At 43.5% G+C, this 15,421-nt stretch overlaps 1 protein-coding gene across 1 annotated transcript in view; it reads right to left on the reverse strand.

The window, feature by feature from the left end:
• ARHGAP31 (Rho GTPase activating protein 31) overlaps positions 1-15,421 on the reverse strand; it is a 56,157-nt gene that overhangs the window by 18,874 nt on the left and 21,862 nt on the right. The window contains exons 2-3 of the mRNA XM_062512748.1: positions 778-880; positions 148-292 (exon numbers count right to left, since the gene is read on the reverse strand). Of these exons, the coding sequence (XP_062368732.1) occupies positions 148-292; positions 778-880 (248 nt within the window). The remainder of the gene's footprint in view (positions 1-147; positions 293-777; positions 881-15,421) is intronic.

Consider the following 15,421-nt stretch of genomic DNA (forward strand, 5'->3'; position numbering starts at 1 on the left):
ATGAGAAGGGAAGAGCACTGAGAAGTGTTTATATGGACAGATGGACCAGAAGCCAGGACATTGGAGTGAATCCCAAACAGCTGTCATGGAGGAATCTGCAGCTCATCCTCACTGCTGGAGAGGCATAAGAACAGCCAAGGGTCTCACCGTGAATTTCTTGTAGAGCTCATAAGTGAGGAGAGGGTTGGGCAGTTCCCTGAAGTATAGCTTGCAGAGTGACCCCACACAGTGGATGTCCTGGAGATAAACTTCCCTTGTCAGATCTGGGCATTGGTCAGAAACAAACTCTTGTCTGAAACAATATGGAAACATAACAATAGGGGTGAATAAGAGTGGTAGCAGGCCAGTACTCTACCCTAAGTACTTGTTTACAGCTAGAGAAAAAACAAATGGGAAAGCAGATCCCTGGAGGCTGGCCCAGATTGTGTCCCAGGTTCAGGGCCTGAGGTTTCAGTCAGCCTTCATCATCCCTAACACAGGGAATGGACCTCAAACTGATATAAAGAGATTGCTTTGTCCCAAAGTGAGAGAAAGCAACTCAGCATTTGTGCTGAGACCCTCCATGCCTTTCCCACTAAAAGATGCAGAGGGAGACATAGGGTTTTTTGGGCTAATCCCTAAAATGCTATCTTCCCCTGTTACCAGCTTCAAAGACGGTTTATCTTCTGCATCACTGTGGAGCCCTGTTGGCCACATTCTGTACCTGAGGGACTAACACCAAACAGGTACTGAGCAATGTCCCTGAATCCCTCTGACACTCCCAAATGTTGCCCTTACCTCAACTTCTGTATGTTGGATGTCACTCCTGAGAGCCGGTAGATCCCATCCACAATGCCATGAGTCTCAATGAACTCTGCACAGCTCTTCAGTACATAAGGGACTATGAGAGGAAAGCAAAATGTCCAATGAATACACACTGACAGCTCCCACAAGCCACCACAGAGGAGACAGTTCCATGAAAAAATAGCAGACGCTCTCTGAGGATGCAGGGAAGGGTATAGCAATGAGAGAAATACAAATACAGGGCAAATAAAAAATAACCCCTGCAAAGTGGCTTTGAGGATATGTTGTGGTTGTGCCATGCAACGCTCACTGACATGTGACTATGACTGACTCTGAAGTCACAGTAACATAGCAAAAAGAAAGGTAGGGTTTCCCTCTCTTCCTTTTCCTTCCAAAGTAAAATAAAAGCACTTTAATTCTAATTGAAAGCATGTGGTAAAGCATGAGGTCCTGGGAACCTCCACCCTCCCTAGTACAGAGCTCCAGCCTAGCTGAATTATGCCAAAAGGTCTCACTGGCTTGGATAAAAATCAGAGAAGCATTCACACTTCCATATAAGCCTACATACCCACAGTTTAGTGCTCATAAATCCCACTGAGGGGGTACAAAGTTCAAATATTGACTAGATCTGCACACTGACAAAACCTGACATTGGCTTCAAAAGAACTCCATCAGTACAACTAGACAAAGACTTAACCAGCCTTAAAGCTGAGAGGAGCCTGAGGCACAACATTTACATCCAGACTTGGACCCAAAGTATATGTTTATTTTTTCCCATTATATAGGTATAAGAACCCCCATTCTCTTGGTCAGATCAAGCCTCCCCGTCCCCAGTACTATAACAACCCAAGCTATAACAATAACAGTAAGAAAGCCCTTCCTTATTAGGTGCTAGAAACTACTGTGTATTTAATGCAGTACTTCACAGAGCCATAGGCACCAAAGTCGGTAAATGCACAAGTCAAAAGTTCCCTGCTCTAATGCTGACTCTGCTGCACTGCACATTTCAAAAGCTGTATGGAGGGAAACCAGCTAAGCCATAGATTTGACTGGAAAGCCAGGCCATAGCAATTACTGCATCTTTGTGACACCCTGGAGACAATGCCTCTGGCTGGACCTTCCCTGAGTTCTTCTGCTCAAAGTTCAGGAGTATAACGACATATTAACATGTGCTTCATCAGATGGCATCCAGAGACAGCACTCCAATGATAACCTGAACAAAAACAGTTGGTACATTATTAATTTTCATCATTTTATTATTTCTCATGGGAGCCACTGAGACCAGAGCCAGCTCATGGGTGGACCTGTCCCTACCAAGAACTGCAGGGCACAGGCTCTGGTGAGAAGGGCTCCAAGCTTGCACCCACCTCAGTGACACACTGCTACTGAGCCAGTCAGTCAGGGAAGTCCTGCCCCTCTGCCTCCTGACTTGCTGAGGGAAGTACAGAAGAAGTGCTTTTGTGTGTTCCTTCTCTTGTCTTTTGGCCAGCCCAAATGCAGGAGTACACAAAGTCTCAGTGATTACTTGGAAGCCTGAATGGTCCAAATAGTCTAATTCTTCTCAGTCAAAAGAGCTTCTCCAAAACAACAGGGAAAAATTGACTTTATGGGTTTTTTGAGCATGCATTCATAGCATGGGTACATTGGTCATGCTGTGTCACACTCAAAGCCTTTGTGTTGATTTTCAAGACCCCCAGGTTGTTGGGTGGAGCTCATGGCAGAGGCCCTAAGCCTACAACAGTGTTCATGAAACCATGAAATTGCAAAGAGAACAGGTGAAGTCTACAGATTCAAAGCTTTGTACACAACGGTCACAGAGTTATGGTATTGTCTCCTCAAAAACTTTGGTGGGGAAGGTGCATCAGAGCCTTCCAGAAAGGAAAGAACCTTGGAAGCATTCCTTTCAAGGCATGTAAAACCTACTTCCTATGGAGCCTAAATAGTGTGGAAGGAGACAGAGCAAAAAAAAGGTAGTATGAAATTTCCTTAATGCCCTTCCAAGAAAAGTCCAAGTGACACATCAAAGAAAGAGGATCTTCCTGTCTCTGAGTAAGTCCTGATTATCTGGAACTGCAGTAGGGAACTCAGATCATATGATGATGAGAATGCTAAAAATAAAATAAAAAAGAAGAAGAAAAGAAAAGAAAAGAAAAGAAAAGAAAAGAAAAGAAAAGAAAAGAAAAGAAAAGAAAAGAAAAGAAAAGAAAAGAAAAGAAAAGAAAAGAAAAGAAAAGAAAAGAAAAGAAAAGAAAAGAAAAGAAAAGAAAAGAAAAGAAAAGAAGTTACTTCAGGCCTCATCTTCATTTCTGGAAAATCAGGCTTTAACATCTTTATGGCACAAGTTATGCATACATGGCATATTAAAATTTCCTTCTCGTTAGCGCTCTCAGAATAAATGACATGTAACCAGCAAAAATGAAAGATAGGCAGATCCATGTTCACCTCAGATCTATCTGGGTCAGAGAATAGAAACCATTGAACTCCATGCAACATGAAAAAAGAAGAATTAATTGAACAGAAAACATATTTGATCATGATAGTCACGTTATATGGTTTGTTTAAAGGCTAACAGTCTTTCATGGAGACAAGGCTCATACAATTGTGCCTGGCTGCCAAAAAATGGGGTCCATGCACAAAACATCCTTTATTAGATACTTTTTAAAACCTCAGTGTTAAGAATAAGAAAACCAACTAAAACTGCAGATGCTGATGTTTGTTGTGACTAATTTGACCTCTTGAAAGTAAGTTCTATTAAATCACACCATTTTTTGGCTGAATTCTAAGTTTCCTTGGAGTAAATGAGGTCAAGAGGCCTCAGGCAGGTAAGCAAACCGCCTATGCAGAAGAAGAAGAGAAGGCTAGATCTGTCTGTTGAGGACTAGTAAGTAAAAAACAGGGGCCTGAGGGGAACGATCTGTACCAAATGTGTAGAATTCATCCCACTTTTTAAAGTGGGTGAAAACTCCACATCAGAGACACCATATAGTTTGCAAATAGACAATATGCACTGAACTCTGCCAGTATCTCTTAGGGCAGCCCTGCATTTTTCCTTGCTTTTTAAACCCTGGGCTTCTCATTTATCTCTGCCAATGCCTTTCACTCATCATGTACAAGATTTCCTGCCATACCAGGTCTTTGGCTCAAAGGAAGAAAAACAGTCAGTCATGCCAAAATTTCTGGTAATTTTGTAATGTCAAAAAAAAAAAAAAAAAACAACACATAGGACACTTTTCACTTGCAACTGAAAATTACAGACTTCAACCTCAGATCCCTGGAGGTGAAGGGACTACATCAACTTCCTGCAAATCAAGCCCCTAAATGCAGCACTTGTATGGAGCTGGAGCACAATAAATGTTTTCTTTGAGCATGACCTGTAGCTTTGGCATTCCTGAGCAGCTCTGATCTCCTACAAAGCTTAGTCTTTTGGGCTTTTGGGGGTGGTAAGGTTAGAACAATAGTGAGCAGCTCTCTCCCACTTCGAGGAGTTTCTGAGCTGGTAGGATTATTTCAGATGTGGCTCCTGATGAACTGAGGCTGGGACCAACCCTGAATGCAGGAAGGTATAGGCTCTGGCATGTGCTTTACAACAGGTCTGTATCAGAGTTACAGGGCATGTAAATCACAGGGCTGGGTCTCTCCCAAAGGAAGATGAGATGTGTATAGGGATTTGAAGCAGGGGCTGTACATGTAGGCACAGAAAGGAGATGGGGGGTGGGGGAGGGATGGTATACAGTCTTGACACTCCTATAATTAAAACTGTGCTGGAAGCTTAGAAGGCTTAGAAGCTGGAAGGGGCAGCTGGTGTCACACAGACCCCGCTTGTTCTGCCAAACAGCCAAATTGTCCTCGTTTAAAACTACAATAGAAACCAGATGGAGGAGGACAAGAGGCCGTGGAGCAAGGCATCAGTCAGAAGAGAAATTGAGTTATAAACATACTTCATACAAAAGACAATACTTCTCTTCCCCTGGACAAAAATAAACCAGAAGTGCAGTCACAGTAACTCGTCCCACTCTCATTGGATGTCACCTCCAAGTTCAGTGTACACCATGGTCTTTTCCAAGACAACAGCTCATGCCAACCTCCTTTACTCATGCCCGCTACTCTCACTGGGTCGGGCACCGTGCTGTCCTTGTTCTGATCCCCCCCAGCAATAGGCAATGAAATTCCCACCTTCCAGCATTGCTGGATCTACCTTCTCTTGTCCCTTCCCAGCCACGGTGCTGCTACCCATGAAACCTCCCCACCAGCAAGCAAGGTGTCCATTCTTTGCCTTCCTGACAAAGGCTTCATCTGGCACTGTACTGAGCATTTTGGATCTAATCTGCAGAGACCTCTAAGCCACGTCCCTATTTAAATTCTCAAGCAGCCCAAGCAGGAGAGGTCACTAAGAAGAGGGAGTGACCCCATCCAGTCATCAGCAGGAGGATGGCCTCCTGGCCTACCACCAAAGCCAGCAAAGAGCAAGGAAGACACTGGTCCAGCAGGAGATGCAGGCAATATTCAATGCCTCCTTCCAGAAGGAACTCTGTGTCTTCATGGGCTACAGAAGGACTCCAGGGAGGAGGTTGCTAAGTCAGACACCCTAACCAGTCAGTGTGAATAGTGCCCAGTTAGAGAATAAGCTAACCTGGACTGGACCATGTGTTCAGGGTACACTGCACTGAACAGCACTGAACAGCAGCAGGCTTAATTTTTACTTTATCCTTCTGTTATTTTCTCAGACTACTCTTTGTAAGGATAAGCACTGGTGACAGTGATAGTCAGGGCCTCCTTGGCAGCTGGTTTCTGCCAGGAGGTTCCATGTCCTCTCTAATTTTATTTTAATTTTTCATCTATTTGGACGACAAATACAGACCTTTCATTTCACCTGGAATGCCAACTTTTTGATTTTTGACTTGCAGGATATAGTTCGGCTTTCTTTTTTTTTTCTTTTTTATTTCTCCCCACAATGAATCCTGCACTGTAAAGTTGTAGGCATTTTTATTTCAAAATTTTGATTTTGTTATACATCAGTATTTTTTAAATTGTCTTCAATTACCCTCAATAGTAGCACATGCTTCCTATCATGCTATGTCAATACCACAACAATAAAGGCCAAAAGTCTCCTGTTTCAATTTAAATTACTATAAAGGAAATATTTCCTTTTAAAAAGTGTTTCAGTCTGTACTAAGCAAGAGCTGTTATTTTTTACAAAAAACAATGAAACAGAACAAACTAATATATTCAGTTGGTGTCCTAATCACAGGAAAGGAACAATATTGCACAAATGGCAACATACTTGATCATCAGTATCTCTGATACATTTTTCTGCATTTCCTAACTTTCTACTGTAAATCACGAGTTTTAAAGCTGATTCACTTTTTTTTTTCTTTTTGCTGACATTGCCTGGTTTTCACTAGGCATAAGGTCGGTTGAGAAACAGATTCGAGAGCAGATCAAACTGTGCTCCACTCCCTGCAGTTCACCCGAGCCCTGGTGCAGCACATCAGCCACAGAAGTAGATTTTCTCCCAGTGCATAGCCCTAACCAGTGGCAGCTAAGGATAAATCCTGCCTTCCCACAACATAGCATTTCCTTTGCCTTCCACTGTCTCCTTGCCAGCAGCAGCCAGGGATGGAAGGGACTACAGCATCCAGACAACCTGCAGAGGGTCTCTTTTGCCCTGTCAGGACATAAATGCAACAAGGACAAAGAGCTTCAGTCTCCAGAATGTCTGTACATGCTTCTCACCAGCACTAAATTAATTTTACAGAATCAAAACAACAAAAAAAACCAAACAAAAAATAAAAAAAAGCAAAACCTGTCTCACTTTCAAATTTCAGTGTTAAATTTGGCTGTTAGCTGTGGCTAAGCTGACACAACCCCTCCATACACACACACACCTGTATTTAAACAGCATGAGAGAGGTAAACAGCACCAAACAGGATTAAAAACAAAACAACTTGCTACAATTCACCTTGGCTTTCCCCCCTTAGATGCCATAAACACAGTTTAAAAGAATGAATGGTTGGCACTAAGGTGATCCTGTCTACATGGACAGCACAACTGACTCACTGTGTAAGTCATACACTTTATGTATTTTTTTCTCCTCTGCTTCTGTGACAAATGCCCCTGCAATGTCACAAAGGTGCCATTCCCTGCAATCAAAGTGCCATCCTGTGCACGGTTGTGATTTGGTGGGCAAAAATGTAGGAAAAACAGATCTCAAATCCGTCACATGCTGTGTACCATCACCCTCCATGGCCTGTGTGGGAAATGGAAACACTGAGTGCTATTTTGGATGTGACCGTCTGATTTCAAGCTCCTACATTTCAACTCAACCTGCAGGCTCAGCTGTGAGTTTGAGTGAAGTCAGTGGCACCACCATCAAGGATTTTTTTTTCTCCCATTGATATTTTACTCATCTTACATCTAACATATTTTAATAAGACATGTAGGAACACCTGATTTTTCCAGAGCAGATCTGACAACTGTTATGTTTGAAGCCGGAATGAAAAAGCCCGTGGCAGATCTGGCCAGCTCACAGATAACACACATCAAAGAAAGCCTAAGAGAAAGCACTGCCAAAGCAGACTTTGAATGCTGACTCTCAGCCCCGATGGTCACTGTGCCTCTCTGAAATGTGACTTTACCTTGACATAGCTAGCAAATTCTGTCATGCAGGCACTTTTGAAAGATGTTGTACTAAACACTAGAAGAGTTTTTCTAGGAAAACATCCTGCTGACAATTTCCTGAAACAAAAAAAAAAAAAAAAAACAGATAACAGAACAGAGTATCACCAGTCCTAACTTCTTTTTATGACTGTGATACAACCACCTCAGAAAACAATGTCTCAGGTTCTGCATGGCAGGTCAATGAGCTGTGCACGTCCTCAGCTAACCATTCAAATCCTAACAACCCACATCCACAGCAGACTAGGGTGGATATTGTACAGTATTTTGTTTACCACAGTACAAGCAATTGGGATAAATAATTCTTAAGATAGGAGTAACTGGTCTGTGTCTGGAAATGGACTTGGGCATAAGTATAGAAAATATCAAAATAGCTTTGAAGCTGCATATAATGAATTGACTTTTGTCTTGGTAAATGCCTAGATACTGTGATGATAAGCAAGCTGTAAGACAGGAATTCTGCCACTGACCTCGATTCTGGCAACATGCACTAAAACCACTAACAAATCCAAAGGCTGCACCAGTTGACGGAGTGCAGAAGGGTGATGCCAATGCTGCAGCTCAAGGGAGCTGGGAGAAGCAGCCTGCCAGGGAAGAGCCCAGGTAAGTGTTGGGTAAAGGGATGGAAAGCCAGTAATGTAGGCTTCCTCTGAAGTGTCTTGAGAGGCTGTCTTTCATCCAACTCAATAAACAAGCTTATGGCATATTTTCTGTATCATGCTTTCCTTTCTTCCTCTCTCTCATCTTAAGCATGGAAACCAAAGTAAGCCATGCTAACCCACTTAACTGTTGGCAACAAAACAACAAAATTATATGAACTCCATAAGTTTCTTCCTTCTCTCACCAGATTTTGATCTACATGTTTTCATTTACAAGAGCTTCAGAAGAAAATTAAAAAACAAGCACAGTCTCCATCTTTACCTGGGCTTGCCTCCTCATGCGGACCTGCTCATTTTATTAGAGTCCCAAAATTACTCTGGAGGCAACTTGTAAGCTTTAACACATGCTTCTTGATTGTTATAAGGGTGTAGAAACCAAAATCTCCTTTGACACTTTGAGATTCCAACACGGGATTCTTAGGATCCCAGAAACAGGAGAGCAGGAATTCAAGGGGATCAGTGCTCCCTACCTGGCTGTCAGTGTTAATTTGTCCCTTAGTCCTTTTCAACTTGGACTCTAGTATGCCAGGCAATAAGGATTCCAGGTTTCTCTTTACAAGGCTTTTGGGGCTGTTAGAAAGAAATTCTGAGTGCTTAGGTCTTGATGTGCACCTGAAAAATACCAGCAACTAGTTAAACAGTTTTGAAGTTTTTTGTACTGTGCCCTTCTCAAACACCATCTCCATACACTGAAAACTGTAGCAATCTCTAGACGACATGGAATCTGCCTACAGTTTCTATGCTGCCCTGTAATGATCTCTCACTGTTACACAGATCCTTATTCACTTTTGTACTCATGGCATGGTGTAATGGGTAATGGGTAATGCACAAAGCAACTAATTCCCAAATAAATGCTATTGGAAGGCTGAGGAAGAGACAGGACAAAGCAAGGAACTGGGTTTTTATTTCATGAACACCCATGCTGCAGCAAAGTGGTTGTTCTGCAGTTCTCTCTGCAGAGCAGAGAGTTCTTCTCCAGGAAATTTCTGTTGTCCCTTCAAATGTACAAAGAGAGGATGGAGGTCCACCAGCATGGTTCTCCTTTCTTCGCTTGCCACATGTTCACAAGCATACATGGCAGCCAATCCCAAGCCTTTAAGAACAAATCCAGCTGTGCCAGCTAACTCGGGATGGCAGTGCCAATGAGCTCAGGTGTCTGAAAGGGAGAATAGGGGCCCATCACCACTGAGAGCCCAGGTTAGCATTCAGTAGCAAGGTACAAAGTAACAGAGAAGCTGGTCCTGGACCAAGCTCTCATGCAGAAGAAAAATGGCATGGTTGAATCTCACAGGACCTATTTGTATCTTCTCCCTTTTTCTTTTGCCCTCTGTCACACTGATGGACTGATGCAGACTGGTGCTAGGTTATGCAGCAGTGCTCTTTCACTCAGGCCTCTCATCGATCTTGCCTCTAGTGCTCTTCTAGTCAAGAGCAGTACAGCAATTTCCAGAAGTTATTCCAAATGGGCTGTTTTACAGACAATCAACAACTTAGGGCAAAGGGTAGGAAAAATCACTGAGGGTCATTACATATCACAGGCAGACAGACAAGGAGCCTAAATGCAAATCCAGAACAGCTGCAAATGAGAAGTGAAAGGCAAATGAAAACAGACTTTTGAGAAAAAGTAAATAAAGCTTTCTGATGTCAATCTGATTGAAAACAAACATGCAAAGACACTAGTAATAATCCGGCATTATAATTTGTAGCCAAGCAGCACCAAATCCATTCCATCTTTGCTCATTTGCTGAGCATATATTTAGACTGAGTGTTTTCATTGCCAGGTTGCCTGGGCCTGACCCAGAGAAACACACTCATACAAAAAATCCCATTGGACTGATCAGTATCTACCACCAAAGAAAATAAAATCAATTTGTTATACACCCTCTTACATTTACTGTGATATGCAAATACTTGCAAAGAAGGTATATGAATTATAGAAGCATTTTCACCAGTTTAACAGGAGCACAAAATGCTGGTGTGAGTTTCAGCACACAGTGGAAAATTAAGACTTCTGCTGGCAGTGGAAAGTCACCTAGAAATGCTCCCCCCAATCCTGCTCAGAGGAGGCTGAAAACAGGTCAGTCTTTATTTGAAGAGGATTAAGCTATGTGTGACTTGGATTGTTGATGTTTTTCTGGTGAAACAAGGAGCTGTTCTACCCATCCTAAGTAGTGCCCAGGGTATACGACCACAACAGTCTGTGGGCTCAGTTTCTGTGTCTGAAAAACATGGAGAAAATTCTGTCGGAAGCAGCACCTGATCACACACACATAACCTTACACATAAATAAATGTGTATATCAGCATATAAATGTGTATGCATACATACACATATGTATTTTTTAAAATATACAAATATATTTGTTTCTGTATGTATATGTGTGTGTGAGAGAGAGGTTTCATGTGCATTACCAAGAAACTCTTCTTACAGAAACTGCTGGGTTTTATTGAGGTGTCAGTCAAAGCCTAACAAAGTCAAAAGATGTGAAAGTCATGCAAGGCCAATGTCATAGGTCTGGAGGATGTATCATGACATGCTGGTGCTCTTGCTTGTTGCTTCAACTGCTTGTTGCTGCTGAAGGATTTTCTGGGTGAAGCACCCACTCACAGCCAAGGAAAGCTGTTAGTCTGGGGGGCTATTCCTCAAGCATGGAGGAATGGATATGCATGGATATCTGAATCAGCAAGTCCAGTACCAGTCTCAGTGGATGGGTTTCACCCAGTAGTTTGGTTAAGAAGGGCAGCCCATGAGATATGGGTCATATTGGCTACACCTTTTCATCTTCAGAGGCTGCAGTACTCTAAGGTGTACTCTTACAGCCATGTTCACAAGGATGTTGTTTTCCTTTCCATACACCAGGGAGGGTAAAAAGCTCAAGAAGAAGCTGCTGAGCAGCCTGGCTCAAACATCTGGATGTGGTGCTGCTCATTCAGGGCTTCTTTCAGAAACAGCAGGGAGCACAGCACTGCTCCATCTGCCAGCCTTGTGGCACATCAGTGCTCACATATGTTGTAAGAGGGCAGTTTGCTCACTCTCCAGAGCCTGAGAGAATTAGCAAGGACAGCAAAGGAGGCAGAACAACATTGCAGATGGTGTCACAATGCCTCCCAGCCTTCTAGAGTCTAACGCTGAGCTAGGATTGCTTAGAATGCTTCCTGCCATGCTGTTTGTGTCTGTCCATCTCCACCTCAGGTTATCAGCACACAACTACTGAGATGCACCCAGAGGACAAGGAATGGTTTCACAAGGCTAAGCTGCAGGGACTTTACCTCTTCAACTGCCTGCCAGAGGTGTAAGGGCATTAGAAATAGAAGCTAATTCTGTTAGATGGTCAGTGATGACAAGATATTTTCAAAGTTGCTTTTAAAGACATTAGTAAAGGAGGAAAATAAACAAAGCTGAATAAAATATTCAGCAAGATGGTAACTCCTTACTTCTCAAGAAGTCTTTTATCCCCTTACCTAGTAAGGACAACTCAGGAAAGATATCCATCTATACAATATTTTTCTTTGTATTCCCAAGACCCTTCTGCTCCCAGTGGTAGCCATGTCCCCATGTCTTTCCTGCACAAAAAATCCTCCCAGTTCCACAGGGGATACAAGCCTCTCACTCCCTTCACCTCTCAATAAATATGCATGCCCGGGACTATCAAACTACGGGTCATTCTCAGTGCTAACAATGGGGAAAAAAAAAAAAAAAACACAATATCAAGCAGTTACTTAAAGCAGTAAATCTAATCACTTGGCAATTGTGTTCCTTGGTTTCCAACCCCCCCAATGGATTCCTGATATATTCTATATTTCACTCTTTATTTTGTTTTCCATTTTGCAAAAGACAGGCCCTGAACCAGTATGAAGAAAAACAACTTTCCAGCTTCCCCTCCCCAACTTTTTTTTCCCCATGCTATCTCTGCTCCAAGTCAGGCCAGGTAGTGCTTATCATTTCCTATGCACAGCAAACACCAGGGTGCATGCGTTTCCTGCTGGCCAGTCCTAAACTGCTAGCTGACATTGTTTTCAAGGCCCCCCTCTCTCAGAGGCAGGAGCAGCTCTGCTCCACAGCTCTTCCTGTTGATGTCAGGGTCCTCTTCCTCCTAAAGCAAATGGGCTTCCTGACAGCATCTGTGTCCTTTTCCATGAGGAGTAGCAGGAACCATTTTCCTACCCAGTGGACGAGAAAGGAAAAAAAAAATGGCACTGGAGAAAGGGATGTAATAGGGAGGAGCAGGGATAGATGGGTTTTTTCCAAGTAGTCTTGGAGAACATCTGGGGTCCCTCTCAAAGAGGAGGAGAGAGAAGAGATAACAGGTCAAAACAACACAGTTATGTCTTAGGGATGCTGGTATTTGCAAGTACCAGAAAACAACTTATTAACAGAGACCATCAGAGACTAATTACAGCTGCCAATTTCCTGCTGCTAAGGAATGTAAGCTCACAATAGGATAGCTACAGCCACTGCTCCTGCGTTCCAGCAGCACTGTCATAAGCTGTGGGAAATGCCAAGACGTTTACTCCAGGCTATTGCCTTCTTTTTTATTCTCTCAAATGGAAGAAACACTACCACTGCTGGCACTGTTTGATTAACAGTGGAGAAAATGGGCAACAAATGTGCAGGACACAGCTCACACCAAGCTGAATCACTTCGACTCCAAAGACTGCCATTGTGTGTGCCACTGCCACAGCAGAGAAGATGAAACCCAACCAGATATTTCAGGCCTCTCCCAGCCCATGATATTCAAGGTTTGCATTTGTCCCGTTAGAGAAGCTGATGGACTTGTCCCATCTCCCACCAGGAAGTCTGCAATTCGCTGCACAGTGTAAGAAACAGCGTGGAGCCTGTGGCTAGAGGGACACACAGCAGGGCAGAGGGTGAGGAGCATGGCCAGTCAGGGCAACAGTGCTGCCCACCCTTCATAGGATTTCAGCCTCGAGGATCCCATGGTCTCCATCACAGGGAAGGACTTCGGTCCCCTTAGCACATACACCCAAGCCAAAAAAGGTTTCGCTTGACTGGGGAAATAGAGCCCCCCAGCTCTTTGTATACCACATCCATACCACTGTATGGTGGCATGGATGTGCTATAGACAGCTGGGTGTGGAGGGTGTTTACTAAGGGGTGAACAGCAATGACTAGAATAAGATCTGTCCCTTAGCAGACTGTCTAGAACTACTGCTTCTAATGGTTCTCTGGGATGAGTCAAAACTATATGACAATAAAATACATTGTTATAATGTGATTTTCTCCTTTTCTCCTATCTGTGGCCTAGTCACCTTCCTGTGACACTGTAGTAATTAAGCAAAGAACAATACTTCCAATTTCTGTCCGCAAATTGCCACAGAGGCCGACAAAATTATTTCAGCTCTATGCAACTGTAGCCAACAGATGTGGCCCCAAGTCTGGCAGAGCCGGCAGAGCTGCCAGAGAGTGAACTGGGGCTTAGTTTTCCTCACCAGAAGAAATTCATACGCAAGGTGTAATTGCAAAATCTTAATGGCTGGTGAGGGTGTAAAGGAGTTGGCCAGGGCTGCTGAAGTTTGCAGTGCTGACACTGGAGCAAGCATTCCCAGGCGCGGAGGGTGTGCCCCCATCGCCGGAGCCGTGCTGGTGCCCACACACGCGGGATGGGGGGACCAGAGATGCTCCGGCAGCAAAACTGCCCTTGGATGAAGGGTCGCGCAAGAGAAGCAGACTGCGCCCACATCTTCCTGTTGCTCCCTCCCCCCTCTCTAAGTACTGCCTGCTATTCGTGAATGAATTACCTCAATCCCTCTTAAACCGTGTACTGACCAGGAAAAGGGCGTGGGGATTATTAACGGAAAAATCCTTGCGTCTTTCAGCCCTGCAGTGTGGTTACAGTTACAAGGAAAACAGGATACCATGAGGCATAAGGGGAGGAGGAAGAGAAAAGGAGCAGAAACTCTAATGACCTACGGGGATTAACTAGCAAAGAAGAACAAAGCGCTGGTGGTAAATAGGCACAGCTGGCCCGAATGACCAGGAGAGAAAGGAAGGCACACAGTAGTGATCCGCACAGGGGAGGCATAACATCGAGGGAAACAGCTGCTCCGGGGTGATCAAGGGCTTGTAGCTATGAGTGATTCAAACTGTGAGAGAATATTAAAGTGTAGGGAAAAACCTCTTAAGACTGAGACATAGTATCCTGTAGAATTGCCTTCTCCGGAGAGGGTGGGAGGCAGGCTCCCTGGATACTCAAAGTCCATTGCGTTCAGATTACTCCGAAGTGAAGGGTTCTGCACAGGCCACTGAGACAAAGACAAAACTATCTCACCGGCCTTCCCACGTCATTATCGGGTGTTGAATTTTAAGCCACAGAAAGAATCCCTGGAAGAGTTTGCTGTTGAAGGAAAGCATAAGTACCAGCACTCGCTACAGCAAGGGACAACCACAACCAGCAGCTGGAGTTTAAATTGGATACTAAAGCATGTGGAAAGAAAGGCCACTTGAAAATCATCCAGCTGAAAAATTTCCAGTGGAAAGTGTGCATTTCACAAAATCAAAATGTTTCAACAGAATGCATGGATTCTGTTCAATATTTCAACCAAACATTCAAATGCGGAAGGTGAAATATGTTCACTCCTTTATCATTATTTTTAATGTAATTAAACCTTTCGGAGAATTTTTATTTAGGGGTAGTTTCTCCCTTTTTATTCCAATTCTGGATGAAAGGAAGTCTTGTGGTGGGAGAAGATGGAGTACAGTATAGTGCAAAATGGGAACCAGCTCTTATGGGCGCTGAGTGATGTCACCAATGCCTGCCTCTCTGTACACTTCCGAGGATGGCAGCACTGTTCCTTGCAAGCTGAAACACAGAATAGTGCATGTGTTTCTTTTCAATGAATGACAAAAAAAAGGAGGTGAGTGTCGTATTGTTTGCTTTTCAACTCTCAGGACACAAAACCCCCCCATTTGAAATCTTGCTTGTATGTCATGTCCCCATTGTGAGGATAAAATCTTAGCATGGTGTCACAAAATGTGCTTTTCTTCTGTCAGCAAAAATCTAAGTCCTCAGCAAGGAGTCATGAATTAACAGAGGATAAGGATCATTCTCATCCCATAGGTGCAAACAGGAGAAACAGAAATGATTTGGCAGCCTGAGTCATGCACTGAGATAGTGGAAGACCTAAGATGCTGGGGAAGATGAAACAGGAAAACCTTATAAATATGATTGCCTGGCAAAAGATTTTGAGAATATGGAAACTATAAGTGAGATTGAAGTGAAAGCCATCTTTGAGATACCAAAGCTTAGTTACTGAACAATTGGAAAACAATAGTATGGCCAGCTGA

The sequence above is a fragment of the Cinclus cinclus genome, chromosome 2 (assembly GCF_963662255.1).
Source record: "Cinclus cinclus chromosome 2, bCinCin1.1, whole genome shotgun sequence".
Lineage (NCBI taxonomy): Eukaryota > Metazoa > Chordata > Aves > Passeriformes > Cinclidae > Cinclus > Cinclus cinclus.